Source organism: Pituophis catenifer, unplaced genomic scaffold, assembly GCF_029215685.1.
Source record: "Pituophis catenifer annectens isolate HBS135680 unplaced genomic scaffold, rPitCat1.0.hap2 SCAF_2, whole genome shotgun sequence".
NCBI classification, from domain to species: domain Eukaryota; kingdom Metazoa; phylum Chordata; class Lepidosauria; order Squamata; family Colubridae; genus Pituophis; species Pituophis catenifer.
Window position 1 is genome coordinate 493,103 of NW_027256882.1, and position 21,790 is coordinate 514,892.

Below are 21,790 nucleotides of genomic sequence, written 5' to 3' on the forward strand. Positions count from 1 at the left end.
CAAAGTGAGCAGGTTGTTGGTGGGTGGGTAATAGATTCAATCATATCTTTTCTATGGAATTCATGAACTGCTTTTCTCATGGTCTTTGTCATGGGTAGGGATTAGGATCCAGAGTGGGGAGGAGGCCTAAATATTTACTTGAGCAAGACATGAGCAGCTGGACACAATGTTAAATATGGAACATTTAAGCAAATCTCTAAAATGAACTGATTTGCATTTGCAGTGCTCTAGAGATAGAAGACATAGCACGTCTATTATCTGAATGTCAATTTTATTAGAAAAGAGAAAGAGCAGTATCTTAGACCTCAGATTAGACAAATGATTATATTCAATCTTGCTAATATTCTGCATTTTGTATTCTTTATCTTGATATGGCTTAAGGGTTAAGAACAATAGACTGTTCCAGTGGACACCAACCTTTCTGAACTCAGGGACTACCAAATTCATAATTTTAAATCTCGTGGACCACTAATGAATTTTTAATTTGAATTTTATTTAATTTAATTTGAATTTTAATATGAATTTTAAAAAAAGATAAATAGTATTTAGTGCAATATAAAAAGGCAATTAATTTTTCTGCAGACCACCAAAATTTTCTCGCAGACCACCAGTGGTTCGTGGTCCACCAGTTGGTGACTGCTGGACTATTCTAATATGTTTGTGAGAACCACACTGGATATGTTAAAAGCTTACATTTTGGACTTGATCAGATCTAAACATAATACACCATTCTTCATTTCTTCTTCAGATCAGTTATGGAATTGTTTCAGATGCTTTGACTGATAAAAGTCAAATGCCTTTATTCCATCAGATGCTTCCCAAAAATGGGATCCAGTATCCAGGAATTGTCCAACTCCTCCTCCATTTCAGATGGACTTTGATTGGTCTCTTTGCACCAGACACAGAGGAGGGAGAGAATTTCATGAGAACTTTCACCCCTATGCTTGTGGGAAATGGAATTTGTGTGGTTATCTCACAACAATTCTCTATGGCTAGAGCTACAGAACCTCTCAGACGTGCCATCTCTAAGTGGAAACAAGTCAATGTCTTTGTACACTTCATAGAATTTGCTTCCATTGTGGATAGAATTCACGACATTCATTTAGCAATTGAAGGTTTGCCAGGACCCATTGAAGGGAAAGTCTGGATCACCACAATCATGGAGAAAGTGTCAATGAGAAGGGATCCACTTTCCAAATATATCAATAGCATTTGGGTCTTTGCTTTGCAGGAACGAAAATGGCCAAATGATGATGCCTTTCAACCCAGTCTTTTTAAGGATTCCAAATTTGAAGAGCAGTCTTTTCGCTGTTCTTTTTCAAAGCATGTCCTTTCTGTCAAGGGCCGGAGACGATGCACCCAGATAGCACCACTGGACATGCAAGAGAAAAAGAATAGAATTCAGATACAAAATTACCACCGTTTTTATACTGTTGCTAAGACTCTGGCCCATGTCTTGAATGTTGCATATTCCTCAATATCTAGGAGGACAAAAACAGAAAAGAAAGAGAGATTGGGGGCTGCAAGGCTAGAGCCATGGCAGGTATGGGCTCCTGACAAGGATCCATCAAACCTACTAATCCAATGCTGATGTAGGGGAACCATTGTTCTACAAAAACCTAACAGGTTTGGCCAAGCTGAGGCCAAATTTAGTTCACAGGATTATGTTCTAAAGAGCAGGCACTGTGACAATTATATTTTGATATTAAACACTGCTATTATAAAATTATTTAAAATGTATACAGTGTAAATAAATTCCTGTACTTATGGGTTTGTAATTAGCATGATAGAATTTTATATTCATAAATTTCAGCTAAACCTGGGAGCATTTCGCTTAACCCCTCCTCACTGCAGGAATCCAATTAAAGCTTTCCAGAATGATAGCTACTCGGTCTTTACATTTAGCTTGCCATTTATGCAAATGCTAACGCTAACGCTAACCCTAACTCAGTGCTCACTGCCAGGAGTTCGATCCTGACCAGCCCAAGTTTGACTCAGCCTTCCCTCCTTCCAAGTTTGGTAAAATGGGAACCTAGATTGTTGGGGGCAATATACTGATTCCATAAACCACTTAGAGAGGTCTGTAATAGCACTGTGAAGTAGTTTATAAGTCCAAGTGCTATTGCTATTTAGGCAAATAGTGAAGGGGAGTGACTGAACATCTCTTATTCACTAGTTCAGCTTTAAAATGGCTCCTCCTTTTAGGATGTTTCAAGTTGCTTTCAATATTCCTGGATGTTTCAATTCTAGTTCCATCCCTTTCTGGAGAAGAATGAGTTTTGCAATTTTTCCTGGGAGAAACTGTACTTGGACCAAAGTGGAAATGTAGCAGCAGATCTGAATATCATAAGTTGTTTACTTTTCCCTGAGGAGGATTCCATCCAAGAGCAACTGGGGAGTTTTGAAAGACAGAGGCTTATTATTGACCAAGATGCTCTTTCACGGCTAAAGTTGCTCAACAAGGTGGTTGAAAATATTGGCAATTTTTCTCTGTCTGTATGGTTGGTGTTAGGGTCCCCTGAAAGAGCAGGCGGATATTTTTTAACAGCCCATATCTGACCACAGTTATTCATGCTTTTTTTTCACCCCACTGGGATAGGCCTCCTGCTGCTAGGAGGGTCATCCAAGGTGTTCAATCAAAATCGAACCACAATGACTTGTCCGATATGAGATAATGTCTTAATTTAGAAAAATGAAGGACTGAAAATGACTTTGACCCCCCAAAAAACTTTATTGACTCTTCAAATAAAGAGGCAATGCGGATCAATTTGTAATGAAATGCTACTTTGAGTTGATCTTTGGCTAATAATCCATCTAAAAAACCCTTGAATGCAATTGTTTATTTTGATTGTAAGCTACCTTAAGTCTTCCACTGAAACAAAGAATTCTCCAAATTTAAGGAGTAAATAAATGTGCATCTGTCTTTCCATGTCATCTAATTGTAGTTCTAATTTTGGGAGGCAATGGAGAACAGGGAGTCCTGGAGTGCTATGGTTCTTGGGGGCTGAAAGAGTTGGACACAGGTAGCGATTAACAACAAAACTGTAATTCTTCAATGGAAATAGACCTTGTCTTAAATACCTGAATTGCAGAGGTGGGTTGCTACGAGTTTGGACCGATTCGGGAGAACTGTTAGTGGAAATTTGGCATGGTTCCCCAAACAGGTAGTGACCTCTGGATGGCCATGCCCCTTAACCAGTTCCCACTTGGTCACCCCGCCCACCCGATGCTCTCTCGCCCTTCCTGCCCACCCGCTCTGCCCAACCACTACTTGCAGAATCTAGCCACGTACTTCTGCTCACCGCTGCTGGCAAAGGTAAGGACAAAGGGCATGGGCCAGTGGGTGAGCAGGGGAGGGAGAGCTGGTGGAGGGGTGATATCAGCAGTGGGTGGTGGACCGATGTGCGTGGGGAGGGAGGGGAGCATGCAGGAGATCGTGGCACCGGAGTTCTTCCTGTGCATTTCCCCCAGCCGGCCTGGCCTGCGAGGGAAGCACGTGGGAGATCCTAGCTGAAGTTTACTCATGAGCAATATTGGCTGGGAGAGGAAGGGAGAAAGGCCAATGGTGCTCACGAGTAAACTGAGGCTCCTAAGTGGGGGGGGGGGGTTGAGCCTCCCCACCCACAAGATGTTCACCTGAGGGCATTGCTGGCAGCCAATTTCTGCAACTCCCATCCTGTGCCCTTCCCGCTGCTGCTCGGCCTCCTTGATGCACAGAGGCAGGAGGCAGCAGTTTCTTTCATTGCCTGCAAGCTGCTGGCTGTGAGCAGCAGATTGAGTAAGGCAGCGATCTGCCGGCTGCCTCTGTTCAGCAGTTTACTTGTGAGCAAGTTTACTGGTTAACATGATGCTCTCAAGTAAACTGCAGATTACAGGAAGCTGGCAGATCCCTGGCAGACCGCAGACTGGCAGCTCCGGGTTGTCTCTCAGCCATTGTGTGCAGGGAAAAACCTTGCAAAGTAAAGAAAAACTTCCCCTGAGTGTGAGAGGTTAATTGCCTGGCAATCACAAGAAATTTTTCTTTACTGTGGCAAAGTGTTTCCCTGCACACAACTTCTGTAACCACAGATACTTTGTGCCCAGACCAGGTGTGTGTGTGTGTGTGTGTGTGTGTGTGTGTGTGTGTGTGTGTGTGTGTGAGAGAGAGAGAGAGAGAGAGAGAGAGAGAGAGAGAGAGAGAGAGAGAGAGAGAGAGAGAGAAGAAAGAAAGAGACTAAGAAAGAGAAAGAAAGAAAAAGAAAGAAAGAGGAAGTGTGTGTGAGAGAGAGAGAGAAGAGAGAGAGACAAAGAAAGACAGAGAGAAAGAGAGAAAGAGCCAGGAAAGAAAGAAAAAGAGATAGAGATAGATAGATAGATAGATAGATAGATAGATAGATAGATAGAGAAAGAAAGAAAGAAAGAAAAAGAGGAAGAGAGATATTCGAGACAGAGAAAGAAAAAGAAAAGGAAAAAAAGAGGAAGGAAGGGGGAGAGAGAGAGAGAGACACAAGAAAGAAAACAAGACAAAGAAAGAGAATGAAAGAAAGAGGAAGGAAGGGAGAGAGAGACTAGAAAGAAAGAAAGAAAGAAAGAAAGAAAGAAAGAAAGAAAGAAAGAAAGAAAGAGAAAGAAAGAAAGAAAAAGAAAAAGAAAGGAAGGGAGAGACAGTGTGTGTGTGAAAGAGAGAAAGAGAAGAAAGAAAGAATGAGACAGAAAGAGAGAAAGAAAAAAGAAAGAGGGAAGGAGAGAGAGAGGGAGAGAGAGAAAACTGTGCTAATATTTTTAATTGTTCCATTATTTATCATGTGTTAATATTTTACACTGTCCCTACTCCTAGAGTGATTTTTTTTTTAATTTGATTTTTATTATAACATATAGTGATACATTCGGTACATTTTTGGTTCATTGGTGCAATTATATACATATATACATCTACATGCATTATTACTTGTCTTTTATTTGATATTGTTTCTTAAAGCTAGATTTAATTTCAAAACACTTAAAGATAATAGTGCTCAACTCTCTAAGACTAAATATAATACTATTCATATAGATTTTGTTAATTAATTAATATTTAATCTCTATTTCCTTCTTTATTTCTTTTCCCCATCCATTCGTACCACATGTCCCACACGCTATAAAATTCCGAATCTTCTCTGTCATTAATTTCTGAAGTCAATTTGTTCATTTCGGCGCACTCCAATATTTTTCCAATAACATGTTCTTGAGGTGGTATTTGTTTTTCTTTCCAATACTGGGCAAAGGAAATTCTAGCGGCTGTCAGAATATGTATAATTAAATACTTTTTCTTTTTTGCATATTCAGTTTTCAAAATTCCCAGGAGAAAGGCTTTTGGGTCGAAATCAAAATTTTCTTTTATTATTTCTCTAATCCACACCCATATCATCCTCCAGAATTTTTGTGCCTGATTACATGTCCACCAGCAATGATAAAAAGTACCCTGCTGATGGTCACATTTCCAATTGATGATTTCATTGCCGGTTTTTTTTGCCCAGGGCTACCACATATTTTTCAGGGATTTACATGCATTCAATGTCTATAGTCCAGAGCATAAATATGTGTGTGTTTATTTTGTACATCAGGTTGCATAAGTCCATCTTAATATGCTATTCCTGGTATGTGATGTTTTGTATACATACAGAGAAAGAAACACTCTTGTGATCTTTGGCTTTTAGGCTTCAGCCATAAACATCAGCTATAATACTAATGACTGTTTTGAACAATATGCGCGAATGGCTATTTTATATGTGAAATTATGACTGAAATATTTCTGCACCTATATTGGTTCTCACTGTCAGGAAGTTTCTCCTTAGTTTTAGGTTGCTTCTCTCTTTGTTCAGTTTCCATCCATTGCTTCTTGTTTTGCCTTCTGGTGCTTTGGAAAATACATTGCCCACCCCCCGCTTCTTTCTGGCAGCCCCTTAAAAGCCTGTTGCCTATCACACTCTTGGGCAAAGCATGTGAGCTATTTCCTCCTTTCAGTGGCCCATGAAAGTACATCTATAGTATGTAGATAATAAAGTTGAAAAAAGGTGAACAACATTTTTACAGAACTATAGATACGTTGAGGCTGGGTGTGACAAGGAATGGCTGGGAGGGGAGGGGCCAAGCAAGGCACCTCTGGAAGTGAGTGACATTGAGTTGGCCACACCCACCCAGTCACATGACATCAAGCCACACCCAGTGTCACATGACCAGCAAGCCATGTCCACAAAATAAGCCATGCCAACATAACCGGTAGTAAAAAAAATTTACAACCCATCCTGCTCACTTGGCCTTAGAAATATCTCTTTCCCACACAGGGTTCATACTCATCTCCCATGTGCTGCACAAGAACATGCCTGGATCGCCCTTTTTAAGTGACATGTTTTCAAGATTTCATCTCCACTCATCCTAACTATAATTCTAGAAACTAGGCAGTAATTGTTAGTCTTATTTCAAGAGCATGGCAGCTGTATGAATTGAAAATATAAATGTACAGATATAACTAAATAATACTTCATTTGAAGTTGACACCTAGTCTATGATGAATTTTTTCTTCATATCTTAACTGGAGCAAGGATTTGGATTATTTTCAAAGGGGAGTGGCTTTACAATGTTTTATGTTTTCCTGATCTATTGCTCAGAAGTGTCTTTCTTAAGCACAGTTTCATTTTATTTTAATCATAAATCAATCTAATAAATAAAAATTTGGCAGATACTTTGGAATGAATTTTGTTTTTCTGCTTAGTCTCTGCCTGAGTCCAAATGTGTGGACAGGTGTCACCCTGGATTTGTAAAACGGGCTCGGAAAGAAGAACCAATTTGCTGTTATGATTGTATTCCTTGTCCGGATGGGACCATCTCCACACAGGAAGGTGGGTGACACCAGAGGAACTCTGGATTTCCTATCTCTCAGTATCAGCTGTCATCCAAAGAATTTCTTGGAATGTGAAAGGAGGGACTATAAAAATAATAATACTTACTATTTTCTCAGATACTGAAAAATGCACCAAGTGCCCAGATGACAAATATCCCACTGATGACAGAATCCAATGTATCCCCAAAAGAATAACCTTCCTGTCCTATGAAGAACATCTGGGCATTATCCTGGTCTCCTTTGCTGTACTCTTGTTTCTAACAACAGGCCTTGTTTTAGTCATATTCCTTAAATACATAGAAACTCCCATTGTCAAAGCTAACAACCGTGACCTGTCCTACACCCTCCTGGTTTCCCTCTTGCTTTGCTTCTTGTCCTCCTTTTTCTTCATTGGCCGACCAAGGAAAGCCACCTGCCTTCTCCGACAAACAATGTTCAGCATCATCTTCTCAGTAGCTGTGTCTTGTGTGTTAGCCAAAACAATCATGGTAGTGCTGGCCTTCCTGGCCACGAAACCAGGGAACAGGGTGAGGAGATGGTTGGGGAAGAGCTTGGCCAACTCCATCATCCTTTCTGGTTCTGCTGGAAAAATGGTAATTTGTGCAATCTGGCTGGGAGTTTCTCCTCCGTTTCCTGATTTTGACCTGCACTCCCAATCAGGAGTGATCATCCTTCAGTGCAATGAAGGCTCTGTGACCATGTTTTATGTGGTTCTCTGCTACATGGGTTTCCTTGCTGCCATTTGCTTCACAGTGGCTTTCCTGGCCAGGAACCTGCCTGGGGCCTTCAACGAAGCCAAACTGATCACCTTCAGCATGCTGGTCTTCTGCAGCGTCTGGATCTCCTTCCTGCCCACCTACTTGAGCACCAAAGGGAAATCCATGGTGGCCGTGCAGGTTTTCTCCATCTTGGCTTCTGGGGCTGGCCTGCTGGGCTGCATCTTCTTCCCCAAGTGCTACATTATCATCCTGAGACCAGATCTAAATACTAAGGAACATTTAATGATAAAAGTCGGTAGCTGATCATGAAGTAGTTTCTTAAGCTCATAACACTAAATCATTTATTACAGTTATTATTGAGTTTGTATGCTTGTTTTGACAATTAAGGTTATTTAAAATCAAAAGAAATAAACATACAGAGAATGTAAGACTAACTTAAGATAATCATCAAAGTGTAAAATAAATTATTTAATAATTTAAATTATCATGAAACTAGGGAAGGACAAGGTAAGAAATTAGTTAGTTATATTAATATAATGCATCTGCAGAGGAGACAAGACTTCCTAGTTTGGGGTGAGGGGGAGGGATACGACATCATCTATCTCCAGTCCTCAACATAGTCCTCTCAGCAGTTCCCAGAAGGCTCCACACCCACTTGCACTACTTAGGTGACCCCAAGGACACAGCTCAACATCCAAGTGGCCTCAATGACTCTCTAAAACAGGGGTGTAAAACTCGTGGCCTGTGGGCCGGATGCGTCAAGTGCTGGTCTTGCTCCCACCTGGTTTAGAGAAGGGGAAAAATGTCTTGATACGTCATGTGTTGCCACCGTGACGACACGAGTTTGACACTCCTGCTCTAAAAGGATGCAAATGACCAGATGTCTGCAAGGAGTATAAATCCTTCCATTCCCCACCATCCAGTCAGAGCTGAAGAAGCTTCTTGGATGAGAAGTGAAATGTCTTCAAAGAAAAATAAAACAGTCCAGTTACCTCTTGAAAAAAGCACCTTTGGGACATCAGCATACTACAAATCTACACTTCAACTGTAGCCTCAAATGATGATGAAATTGAACAAAACAAAACAAAATAAAGCGTGAGTAGAGAGGCCTTCATTGCAAGGGGTGGAACTTCCATTTCACTGGGGACAGATCTTTACCTCAAATTTTGGATATTATGGGTATCAAATAAAATATCATCTTTTGTTCCTTAAGCTTTAAGACCTGATTCTGTAGATAGCTTCAGATCCCAATGATGGTTTATCACAATGGAGATGGTTGATGAACTAAGAGGCAATCCCACCCCCCACATATCCAGCTCCTTCCCTCCCTATTGTTTAACTATCATTCTATTTTGATTCTAGTTTCCATTGTAATTATTTAACAAATATTTCTCTTTTATGATTTTAATGATATAAGTTTCTCAGAGTTGTTTCAAAACTAGACGGGTGGCAAGTAAGCTGAATGAATGAATGAATGAATAAATGAATGAATGAATGAACAAACGTTTGAAAGAAGTTTACCAGTGAGTGGGTGGGATCCTCTTCAGTCCATTTAAAAAGTAAGGACATCACATCTTTCCAATATTGTAAAAACTTTATTTCTTTGCAATCTTTTATAATATACAGCAAAGATGTGATTTTAGAGTTGTGATTGGAAAACTTTATAAATGCTTTGTGAAAGTGATTTAAAGCAGAGGTCACCAAACTTTCAGACCTCAGGGACCACTAAATTCATAATTTTAAATCCTGCGGACCACTAATATGATCTGCCTAATGACTGGCTGGGTGGGCATGGCTAGCTGGTCATGTGACTAGGTGGGCATGGCCAACTTAATGTCACTCACCTTGAGGGGTGCCTAACGGGTCTCTATTACCTTCCCCTCCCAGTCACTCCTCACCTGCCTGCCTGGGCTCCTTAGGGCCCTAACAGGAAGCAGTTGTTGGAGCTAAGCAGCCACCATAAGAAAGAGCTGGCAAAACGGCTGGCTCAGTTCAAATTGGATCTGGCCAAGAAGGAGGATCAGCAGAAGCACCTCACTGAGGACTACGAGCATAGGCTTTCCTAGCAGAGGGAAGACCTGCGGGAGTGCAAGGCCAGGTACTGGGGCCTGGAGGCTCAGCAGGTTGACATGGTCAGCCAGTTCCAGGCCATGATCCACTCCCACTGGAACAAGGCCCTCCGGCTCTTTACCACCAGCAGTGCTTCCCTCCAGCCTTCACCCAAAGCCCTGCACCAGGAGGCTGAAGCAGACCCCAAGTCAGAATTTCTGCCTCCCTCTGCCCCACACAAGTGGACCCTGAAGGGGGAGACTGTCTGCAGCAACAGAAGCATTCGTTACATGTATCTGGCCCAGGGCCCATAGTTTGAGGACCCCTGATTTAGTGCAATATAAAAACTGCAAATAATTTTTCTGCGGACCACCAAAATTTTCTCACAGACCACCTGTGATCCACAAACCACCAGTTGGTGACTGCTGATTTAAAGACTATGAAGTTAATTACAAAGAATCTTTGGTATGGGAAAAATCTGTCTTTTTTTTTTTTTATAAAAAGTTTTTTATTATTTTAAAACATAAATATAAAACACATCTTTTCAAAACAAAGCTCTTGATCCGGTCACAAATTCAAACAAATCCCTAACAAATCTTATTTTTCAATTAATACAACTTAATATTTTACTCAGTTATTTCCCTCAAATCTATTATTTAACTATGCCATTATCCCCAAAAACCCGTTACTTAAATCTTAAATCTTAACCAATTATCATACCCTTTTTCTCTTTCATTTGCTTAGATGGATATATTTTTAAAGTATATATCAATTATTATAAACATTCATAAAATATTAAATTTTATAATCAAGATGTAACAACACAGGCAACCAACCCGCTCACAGCAACAAAGCCAGCACCCCACACCTCCCCACCAGTATTTATAGAGAGACGGCAGCTCCGATCACACTTTCCTCGCACAAGCACGAAGCCGAAGACACCAGCCTGAAGATGACGAGTGGGACCTCATCGAAACGTCGCCAAGATACTCTCAATCTTACATGGGAAAAGTCCCAAATACACCAAAACTTGCATACCTCTACCCATGAAAATCTACGAAAACACACACACACACATACACACACACACACACACGTATATTTATAAATTTGGGGCAAAATTCTCCAGTTTCCCATTTTGTCCCATCTTCCAAGTTTGGAGCCACAACTTTGAGTTCTCCCTTTGAGCACCTCCTATTGACTCATTCAGGGCTCAGATGCTTCTCTTCCTTGCAATTGTCCAAATTATAGTGATTTTGTTGTTTTTATGTTAGGACCCTAGAGACCTTCCTGCAAACTTTCAGAACATTTTACGCAAACATGTCAGAAATTGGTTTGCTATCAATACCAGTCTCAAAGCAAAGTCTGGTGGGGTCTATATTATCAATACTACATGCATAAATGACTCTGGAGATGGAAAGAGAATCTGGAGCTGGATTTCAGGACAGGCAGGTGCTGTGTTTATGTCTCTTGGCTGGGCTCTGACTGGATCTGAAGATACTTTCCTGGAAGAGGTTTTGGTTTCTTCCTCCTCTTCATCTCATCCATTGTTAAAAACCAGGTGCCACTGAGAAGGCTCAAATCATGTTGCTACTGCTTCAACTTCTCCTGCTTCTGTGGCCAAGGGGAGCCTGTGAGATACGCAAAGCCAAATGCCTCCTGACTCTGGAGCAGGGTGAAGTGGATCCAGACAATCACTACAAGTCAGGAGATTATTTCATTAGCGGCATAATCTCTGCAAGGGACACTAAGTTTGAACCATTGAGCTTTGAGCAAAGTCCTTCAATAAAGTTCCTTGAGTAAGTCCTGCACTGCATTAGAGCCACTCCATTTTCATTGAATGTCTACAGTTCCAGTTCTCCAAAAACACCAGGTGCTTTCTCTCCTTTCTCTGCTCCTTTTGCTTATTTACTTTCTGATTCTGTCTTCTGTTGCACAATGCAAGTGACAAAGTTCATTGTGAGAAGTAAAATTTTAGAAACCCAATCACAATGTTTGCCCCATTCCATGTCCTTTCTGTCCTATGAGCAGAGCTAGAGTGTAGACACAGAGGAACAAAAGGGCATCTCCTTTCCACCTCAACCCTCAGCTGAGCTGGACTCCGAGGAGGCCTGATCCAACCACAGAGGCTGCCGTATTTTCTCTTTGCATCAGATATGCTATAGCGCCATTCTTATTTATCCACACCAACATTTACTCCTAGTTTCCAAGCATCTCAATTAAGAACATAGCCAAACTTCAGAGAGTTTGCAAATATCTCTGATTCTCATTCAAGAGTTCATGCCAGGGAACTAACAATTATTCCCACCCCCCCAGTGTAATAGTTTCAAAGTTTGAAAATTGTTTGGAGGAATAATTGTAATGAGTGGATGAAAAGTACAGTATTATCAGGAAAGAAAGTTATTTTCATCTTTCTATTGTATCTGCAGACCATCATCCAATCATTATTGGAAATTTCTGCCCTTCCTTTTTGCCACTGAGGAGATCAACAAGAATGTCCACCTCTTGCCTAATATCACTCTGGGTTACAATATTTATCAAGTTTTCTTCAAGGTAGAAATGACTTCAGATCCGTTGCTGGATCTGCTTTCGGACGGGGAGGCCAATGTTCCCAACTACAGATGTGGACGGCAGAGAAACACTGTGGCTGTTCTGGAAGGGGCCGAGACTGGCATCTCCATCCAAATTTCAACCTTGTTGGGCACCTACAAAATCCCTCAGGTATGTCTTTCTTGGAGGAACTGTTAGAAGATCAATCAGAATAGAGCTGGAAGGGACCTTGGAAGTATTCTAGTTCAACTCCCTTCTCAAGCAGGAGACTCTATGCCATTTCAGATAAGTGGCTGTCCACTCTTTTCTTAAAAACCTCCAGTGATGAAGCACCTACAACTTCTGGAGGCAACTTCTGTTCCACTGGTTAATTGTCCTCACTGTTAGGAAGTTTCCCCTTAATTCCAAGTTGCTTCTCTCCTTGATTAGTTTCCATCCATTGTTTCTTGTCTTGCCATCTGGTGCTTCGGTAGATAAGTTGACCCCCTCTTCTTTGTTTATGTGCAATTTTGAATCAAACACCATCTGCTTGCCTCCAGAAGTTGTGAATGCTCCAACACTGGAAGTTTTTAAGAAGAGGCTGGACAAACATTTGTCTGAAATGGTATAAGGTTTCCTGCCTGAGCAGAGGGTTGGAGTAGAAGACTTCCAAGGTCCCTTCCAACTTTGACATTCTGTTAATTCTTTTCAGATCAGTTACAGTTTGGCTTCCCAGATTCTGAGGGATAAAACTCTGTTTCCTTTCTTCTACCCGATGCTCCCTGTGGAAGGAGTCCAGTACCCAGGGATGGTCCAGCTTCTCCTCCATTTCAAGTGGACCATGGTTGGTCTTGTTGCTCCAGAAACTGACCAGGGGGAGAGGTTCATGAGGACAATGTCTTCTTTGATGTTAAGGAATGGCATTTGTGCAATTATCTATCAAAGCTTTCCACTAAATCTGTATCGGATAGTTTTAACCCCTAGCAAATATTACAAGTGGAGAGAAGTCAATGTCGCTGTTTATGGTTCAGAGATAATTTCCTTCCAGCTTGGAATGTTTATTCTACAATGCATACTTCAACATTTTCAGGGACCTATTGTAGAGAAAGTCTGGATCACCACAGCACACTGGGACCTGAGTCTTGAGTTGATGTTTCCTAAAGCTTCCTTTAAATACATTGGTGGACTCTTTTCCTTCCTAATACAGAAAACGAAATGGGCGAACTATGATGCTTTTAGTCTCTTTGTTGACTCAGTAGTTAACTTTTCAAAGAAAACCTTTACATGTTCCTCCACTAAGGATGACTTTTCGGTGAAAGTCTGGAGGCGGTGCAGACAGAAAGAAGAACTGGTGGCTCTGAGGGATGAGGAGATGGATCGGATCCTGGCTATGGACAGTTATCTCACTTACAGCACCATCTGGGCTCTGGGCAGGGCCTTAAATTCAGCTCAAATCTCCACATTCAAGAGATCGGCGAGGCAAAGAGGCATAAAGGTAGAAGCTCCAAGACTGACAGCTTGGCAGGTATTTCTATTTAATTCTGAAAAATTAAATTGTCCTGAAACTCAGATCCAACCCAACTGCAATCCAAAAAGTAGAAACAAAACTAGATTTTTTTTTATGAAAACAGTTAATTTGACCCAACAAATCCATCTGTTTTTCCATCTGTTCTTCCATTGGGATGATTAATATATATTTCCATTTTTGTGCATTTTACTGCAGTCAACATATACAATATCAAAGTTCCATGGGTTTTTGTTTTTTTTTTTCAATTTCCTTGTCCAGAAGTCCTTAAAGAAAAGTCTTGGTTTCAGTTTTATATTCATGTTACAATCTTCTGTATTAAAATTTGAATCTGGCTGCTTTATCACAAGTCCACCAAAGAAGATAAAAACTTTCTCCCTTACAATTGTATTTCAAACATACATTATTTTCCAAAGCACCCGAAGGCAGGAGAAGAAGCAATGGATGGAAACTTATCAAGGAGAGAAGCAAGAACCTAGAACTAGAACTAAAGAGGAATTTCCTGAAAACAACTAATCAGTGGAACGATTTGCCTCTAGACCTTGTAGATGCTCCATTGCTGGAGACTTTCAAGAAGAGGTTGGACAACCATTTGTCTGAAACGGTATAGGGTTTCTTGCTTGAGCAGAGAGTTCAACTAGAAGACCTCTACAGTCCCTCCCAACTCTGTTTTATTCATACATTTGAAATTCCTATATACATCTTCGACAACTTATTCGGTGTTAAATACTAAATATACATCATTTTACAAAAGTTCTCTTTTAAATTAAAATGAAGGTACAAAATGTGCCTGTAAAAGGAAGGTACGAAATGTAAAGCTACCTCAGAAACATGAGCATATGTCAAAACTCTTGTCTTTTACAATCATTGATCTGATCTACATCTTTAAACATGATTAGACTTAGACTAACTTTTATTGTCACTTTGAATGTACACAAATCGGCATACATTAAAATGAAATTTTGTTGCATACAGCTCTCAAAGGGTCACCACCTCCAATATAGACTACATAAACATGACCAAATAAATAAATAAATATGTATATATCTACCTATATTATATGACACACAGAAACAACACAGTCTACTTTGGATGTATACATGTTCATGGCAAGAAAAACAAATCTTGCGAGTTTACCAGACAGATGGCATAGGGAACAAAGCTGTTACAAAATCTGGTAGTCCTGCTAGAAATACTTTGAAACCTCCTCCCAGAGGGGAGCAACAGAAACAGACCATAAAATGGGTGTGTGGAGTCTCTAACAATGCTTTGAGCTCTAAGCACATAGCGCTTATAAGTAAGCAGTATCCTGAATAACAGGAAGCAAGCTTCCTATAATCTTCTCGACTGTCCTTACCACTCTCTGTATGGACTTTCTATCTGAGGCACTGCTGCCATCAAACTAAACAGTGTTGCAGTTTGTTAAAGTGCTCTCAATCATTCCTCTGTAAAAAGTGTTCAGGACAGAAGAAGAAAGATGTGTTCTCCTCATCCAACGCTGGAAATGCAGATGCTGGTTTGCACACTTCACTAAGGATGATGTGTGGAGAGACCAGTTCAGATTGTTAATTATCTGCATCCCCAGATGCTTAGTATCTGATGATATAAGCAACTGTTATTATTCTTATGTTTATTGATACTCTCCTAACCAAGTTTGAAACTGAAAATAAAATCTGGTTTTTGAAAGAGAGAGAGAGAAATGTTCAGATACTCCCCAACATAGACCAAAAGGTTCTACTCCCAGCTTAGCTACGAAAGCTGGATTGCTGTCCTTGGGTCAGTCACTCTCTCTCTCAGCCCAACTCACCTCACAGGGATGTTGTTGTGGGGAAAGTAGGAGGAGGAAGGTGTGTTGCATAAATTTGCCACCTTGAATTATCTGTAAATGTAATAAAAGTGGGATACATACATACATACAAACAAACAAACAAACACCTCCAATGTCCTTTCTAAACTTTTCTTTCCCTTTCCTTTCCAGCTTCACCCTTTCCTTCAAAGCCCTCAGTTTCACAATAATTCCATAGCTGGGATATATTTGGATGAGAAAGGAGATCTGACAGCTGACCTGGACATTTTGAACTGGATCGTTTTTCCAAACAAATCTGTTAAAAGAATGAAAACTGGAAGTGTAGAAAAACAGACAACGCAGGATTTTAAAGTTACCATTGACCAGAGGAACGTTGGACAGGTAGAAATGCTGACACTCTGGGATTAATATTTATTTTATTCTACTAAATGTGGCAAAAACAGGATTACAATTTTGGGGAATGTGTGTGTTTTCTTTTGTTGCTTTTGAGTTTTCATGTCAGCTGATCAGGTCTCAACACTCCAAATATCATCTTTATGAGATATTCAGTTGGTCTACATATTGATTCTTCTGGATGTACTTCCTTTCATTCCTCAGACCTTACCGACTTCCAGGTGTGTGGAAAGCTGTCATCCTGGATTCATGAAGGTGGTTTTGGAAGGGAAACCCATCTGTTGTTACCATTGTCTCCCTTGTCCAGAAGGAACCATCTCCACCATGGAAGGTGAGTGATAGCAGGAAAAAGAGGCACCCATTTGGGAAGACCATGGCCTCTGACTGGCTCATGAAAGCATGTTTTGAAAGGCATTTTTAAACTTGACTTTAAAAAATAATTTCTTTTAATATGTATAATTTATAGGGAGTTAAAAGAAGTAATCTGGTAATTTAAATAGGGAGCAGGATATCAAAAACAGCAGATCAATCAAGAATTGGAATTAGAAGAGAAATGGCATTTCTCTTTCTTCATCTTATTTATTGGTGAACCTCTGGCCTTTTTTCTTGGTGTCTCTGCAGAAATGGAGAAATTTTGATGCTCTGCTTTGTTCTCCTCTCCTCTCCTCTCCTCTCCTCTCCTCTCCTCCCCTCTCCTCTCCCGTCCTCTGCAATAGATTGCTTAAACTTGCTAACTACTGCTGCATACTTCCTTTCTCTACACACTGTCAGGGTTCCAAGTAACACACTCAATGGAATCAAAACTCCAAGGCAGGCAAGTTCCTCAAAGAATAGATTTATTAGGCATGTCATATTCCTAATATACTATACTAATATACCATCCCCCAGCTATCTCTACCTCCCCCCTCCTGTTCCCACAGCTCGACTCATCTCTGTTGTGGCAGCCCTGAAGGTGGAGGGGGAAAATGGCTCCAGGGCTGACACACACATTCTTCGACATTATCCTTAGTTTTCTTCCAACTCTGCATGTGAGGGAAGAATCTGCTTTATGGTAGATGTTAATCTTGCTCTTTTCAGATGCTGAAAAATGCATGAAATGCCCAGTGGGTCAGCATCCAAGCATCAACCGAGATGGCTGTATACCTAAGGTTGAAACTTTCCTATCCTACCAAGAAATGTTGGGGATCATCCTAGCTTCTTTTGCCTTGTTCCTGGTTTTGGCAACAGGTTTCATCTTTGGAGTATTCATTAAATTTCAAGCAACTCCCATGGTCAAAGCCAGCAATCGAGATCTCTCCTGCATCCTCCTCATCTCCCTCCTGTTTTCATTCTTGACCTCATTCTTATTCATCGGCCAGCCAAGAGTAACCACTTGCCTTGTCCAGCAAACAGCATTCAGCAACATTTTTACAGTTGCCATTTCTACTGTCTTGGCCAAAACTGTCATGGTGGTGTTAGCCTTCTTGGCCACAAAACCAGGGAGTAAAGTGCAAAGATGGCTGGGGAAGAGCTTGGCCAACTCTATCATACTTTCTTGCTCTGGGGTCCAAGTTGTCATCTGCAGCATCTGGTTGGGCACCTCTCCCCCATTCCCAGAGTCGGACATGTACTCAGAGTCTTCTCAGGTCATCCTGCAATGTAATGAAGGCTCTGTTGCCATGTTCTACCTTGCTCTTGGCTACATGGGTTTCCTGTCTGTCATCTGCTTCACAATGGCCTTCCTGGCCAGGAATCTCCCGGGGGCCTTCAACGAAGCTAAACTGATTACCTTCAGCATGATGGTCTTCTGCAGTGTCTGGATATCCTTCGTACCCACCTACCTGAGTACCAAGGGGAAGTATATGGTAGCCGTGCAAGTCTTCTCCATGTTGGCTTCCAGTGCCAGCCTGTTGCTATTAATTTTTCTCCCCAAATGTTACATTATTTTCCTAAAACCAGATCTGAATACAGAAGAACGTATGATTTCAAAATAAAATAGAAAATTGAGTTCTGTATATTTGTTTCCCAGAAACCATCATCCTCTTCATTTAATGACCCCATAATCCCTTGCGGGGTGGAATCTGGGCAAATGAATGGAGCTAGCAGAGTGTTTACTGGCTGGATGCTTTTCCAGACACCAATTCAGAGATTTGTTCAGCAGATATATTCTCGTTGTGCCCAGAGAGAGAAATATCTGTCTCTATCTAGGATCGAACTCACAGCCTTTTGATTGTGAGGCGAGAGCTCCACCTCCAGGCCACCGCACCACTCATGTATTCTCAGAAATCTCAGTTAATAAATGTACTAAATGGTGTTTGATACTTTAATGTTTTTTAAATTAAATTTTAAAAAATGAGTCATTTCTTTATGTGGTAGAAATGGACTCCCAGTCATAATAGATGTGTTTTCCCCCTTTCCTTTTGCTGTCCAGTGTAGGGGAAAGCGTGTGGGTATGCATGGATGCTATGGTTGTGTGTGTGTGGATTTTCTAAAGATACATTTGAACCAGAGACCAGGAGACCTTTCTGTCGAAGCACATTTTTTTCTTATTGATATTCAGGGCAAAAGGATGGGCCTAAAGAAGGGAGGATTCCCTCCTTTTTACATTATGTAAATTTATGCATACAAGGGATTGAGAACAGAAGCAAGTGAAATGATTAGGCCTGGACAACAGCAAGTGTGTGATTGGGTACAGGACATCAAGAGCTAGTGAGGTCCACGAGGCAATTAGTTCATAAATCAATGCAGTAATGACTCCACATCCCCCCAAATCTTACTCTGCCTCTGATGAAGCTTCTTGGATGAGAAGCAAAATGTCTTAAAGAAAAATTTGAAAGTCCAGATGCCTTTGAAATAAAAGCACCTTTGGGACAACCATGACCTGGAAGAATGAGAACCTCCATAGACCTCTGCACATAGGGCCCTAAAAAACTCAGGAACCCCAGAGAAGAAATTACTAGATTAGTAATGGACTAGATGGTTTCATGCCAGGGATTGAGAATGGAAGCAATCAATCAGATTCTTGTTGTGCACCAACTGTGCCCTTTCCTGCACTCGGGGCCTTCATCATGCCTTGGTCACTCTCTCTTTGAATTTACAATAGGCTCTACATGGAGTTGATCTTGAAGATTACCTGGAATACACACATGGTCCAGAATGCAATGGTACGCACAGCATTGGGTGCCCTATATTCTTCCATCCCATACCACTACTATGTAAGCAGCACAGGATCCCAGTTTCTTTCCCAGTGCAATTAAATTCACTTCCAAAGCCCTACTTTGCCTAGGACCAGGTATCTCAGGGGCCTCTTCTCCCTGAGGATATTTACCTGTCCCACCATTGCAGATATAATAGACACACTGTGTGTTTCCTAAAACATTGCCACCATATGGTTCCTCAAAAGCCTGCCTTTTTTTCTGCAGCGCCTGCCCTATTGAACACCCTCCTGATTGAAACCCCACCCTCCTAATCAGCCGCCCCACCCTCCTAAACCTCTGGAGCAGTGTTTAAATACAACTGTATTTATTACCGGTCCTGTGGGCGTGGCTTGGTGGGTGTGGTGTGGCTCGGTGGGCATGGCAGGGGAAGGATACTGTAAAATCTCCATTCCAACCGCACTCTGGGGCCAGCCAGAGGAGGTATTTACCAGATCTCTGAACTACTCAAAATTTCTGCTACCGGTTCTCCAGAACCTGTCAGAACCTGCTGGATTTCACCCCCATTCTGGAGGTTGTTCTTCTAAGCATTGGGATGAAGTGATTAAAACAAGGTATACTGCTTTGGTGAAGGGTGAATGTGGCGTCAACTATTTCTCTTTTGGGTTTTGTTTATTGTTGTTGATATTTTTTTTTATTGAAGAATTTTACAGAAAGAAAAAAAAAACAAAATTTTTTTTACAAGTATTTCCCCATCCCTCCCTCCCTTCCCTACCCCCTCCACCCCCCCCGAACTTCCCAGAACAAAATACATGGTATAACAATTAACAATCATATGCTAAACTAAACTAATAAACTAAGGATTCCCCCCTTCACACTTTAACTCCCCTTTTACTAACTAAGCATCAATACTCTTAATTTTTCTATTCATTCATAAGGTATTTGATATTTCTTAGTCTGATATTTGTTTTGAATATAATCAATCCATCTTCTCCATTCCAATATATATCTTTCTTGTGAGTGATCTTTCAAATATGCCGAAATCTTCACCATTTCTGCCAAATTCGCTACTTTTAATGTCCATTCTTCAATAGTAGGCAAATCTTCCTTCTTCCAATATTGCGCCACCAAAAGTCTAGCTGCAGTTATTAAATTTAAAATCAATTTAGTCTCTATAACCATACAATCTGTGATTATACCCAACAAAAACAATTGTGGAGTAAACTTTATCTTCTTTTTAAGAATATTTTGGATAATCCACCATATTTTAATCCAAAATGCTTTAACCTTTTTACAAGTCCACCATATATGATAATAAGTGGCATCATCACAATCACATCTCCAACACTTAGATTGTAAATTTGGATACATACAAGCCAACTTTTTAGGATCTAAATGCCATCTGTAGAACATTTTATAAAAATTTTCTCTTAAATTTTGTGCTTGCGTAAATTTTACATTTCTAACCCATATTTTTCCCAAATTTCCATCATTATTGGTTCCTGAATATTTTGTGCCCATTTTATCTTAGAATCCTTAACTAATTCCGTTTCTGAATCTATTTCTATCAATACATTGATAATCTTTTTATATGCATTTGACCTTGGTCTCTAATTTGTTTTAGCAAATTTTCCTCGTTCTGCATGATACCAATTCTCTGGTCTTCTTTCCATCTAGCTTGCAACTGACCATACTGAAACCAAGTTTGAATTATTCTTTCTTCTTTTAATGCGTTTAAAGATTTTAACTGCAATACCCCCCCAACTCTTTTGGCCAGGTGTCCAGAGCCATTAATTAACCCAGTTCCTGACAGGCCAGGAATGAGCTCATCCTCCCTTGACCTGACCTCTGAGGTAGAATCTGGGGAGTGGTCCAAGGGGGACATCATACTGCCTGCTGTCTTAGTAAGCAAAGACACTTCAAAGTATAAAGGTTCTCGGGAGTGGTAAAATTTGTTACTATCGGTTCCGTGGGCGTGGCTTGGTGGGGGTAGTGTGATTGAGTGGGCGTGGCCAACTTTTTTTTTTTTTACTTTTAAAACCATTTTTTCTACAACCTCTTTGGCCAAAAAAAAAAATGCTTTTAAAAGCCTCTGACGATCCCAGCTGAACCATGCGATCATCATAGGCTTTTTTTTTAAAAAGCATTTTTTTCTTAACCTCTTCAACTATAAAGAAAAAAAGTCTATCCCCATAATGTATTCCATATTTACCCAATGATACAGTTGTTCAATTATCTATTTCCAGACCCTTTGTCTCAAAGATCACCCCAAAGTTGATATTTCTAAGGGAAATGAAATTTCACTATCGCATGAGCAATTTTAAAATCACTTCCAATTTGTGATACAGACCAGTGCCCTCTAGGGATATATCTATGATTTTTTATGATACTTTTCTCCAGTTTCTCCTCTGCACATGGAGGCCCAGAGGTAGTTCAGGATTCCCAGAGGAGATATTGCTTCTTACAGTAATTATTAAAATCCTGGTCTGTGAGATCTCTCCTGATATTTCTCCAGTGACTGCCTTTGATGTAAACATCAGACCGAAGCAACTAGAAAGGAATCTTGCATGAGAAAAGGATAAATGTCTCAGGTCAAACTCCATGTGGCACAAATTTTGGGACATTCAGGGATTGTGCTTCCTGAGTGTACCTTTCCTTTTTCTCCTTTCTAGGTGGTTTTCTTTATCTCTCTCCCAGTCAAGAAAGTCACTCTCATTTTCATCTTGTGACAGTGCTTTGAATTCTTCGAACTATCTTGTCCTTCCTTAGAAATAG

General features: G+C 40.6%; 2 protein-coding genes across 2 annotated transcripts; both read left to right on the top strand.

Annotated features, from left to right (window-relative positions):
• The first annotated feature begins 793 nt into the window (after window positions 1–793).
• Window positions 794–7,881, top strand: LOC139313480 (vomeronasal type-2 receptor 26-like). Its single transcript, XM_070939083.1, has 4 exons — window positions 794–1,543; window positions 2,251–2,463; window positions 6,731–6,857; window positions 6,977–7,881. The coding sequence occupies exons 1-4, from the start codon at window positions 794–796 to the stop codon at window positions 7,879–7,881; spliced, it is 1,995 nt and encodes a 664-aa protein (XP_070795184.1).
• A 4,305-nt stretch (window positions 7,882–12,186) lies between these two features.
• LOC139310368 (vomeronasal type-2 receptor 26-like) lies at window positions 12,187–17,854 on the top strand. The gene is made up of 5 exons (XM_070934527.1): window positions 12,187–12,348; window positions 12,869–13,681; window positions 15,660–15,869; window positions 16,086–16,212; window positions 16,959–17,854. The coding sequence occupies exons 1-5, from the start codon at window positions 12,187–12,189 to the stop codon at window positions 17,852–17,854; spliced, it is 2,208 nt and encodes a 735-aa protein (XP_070790628.1).
• The last annotated feature ends 3,936 nt before the right edge of the window (window positions 17,855–21,790 follow it).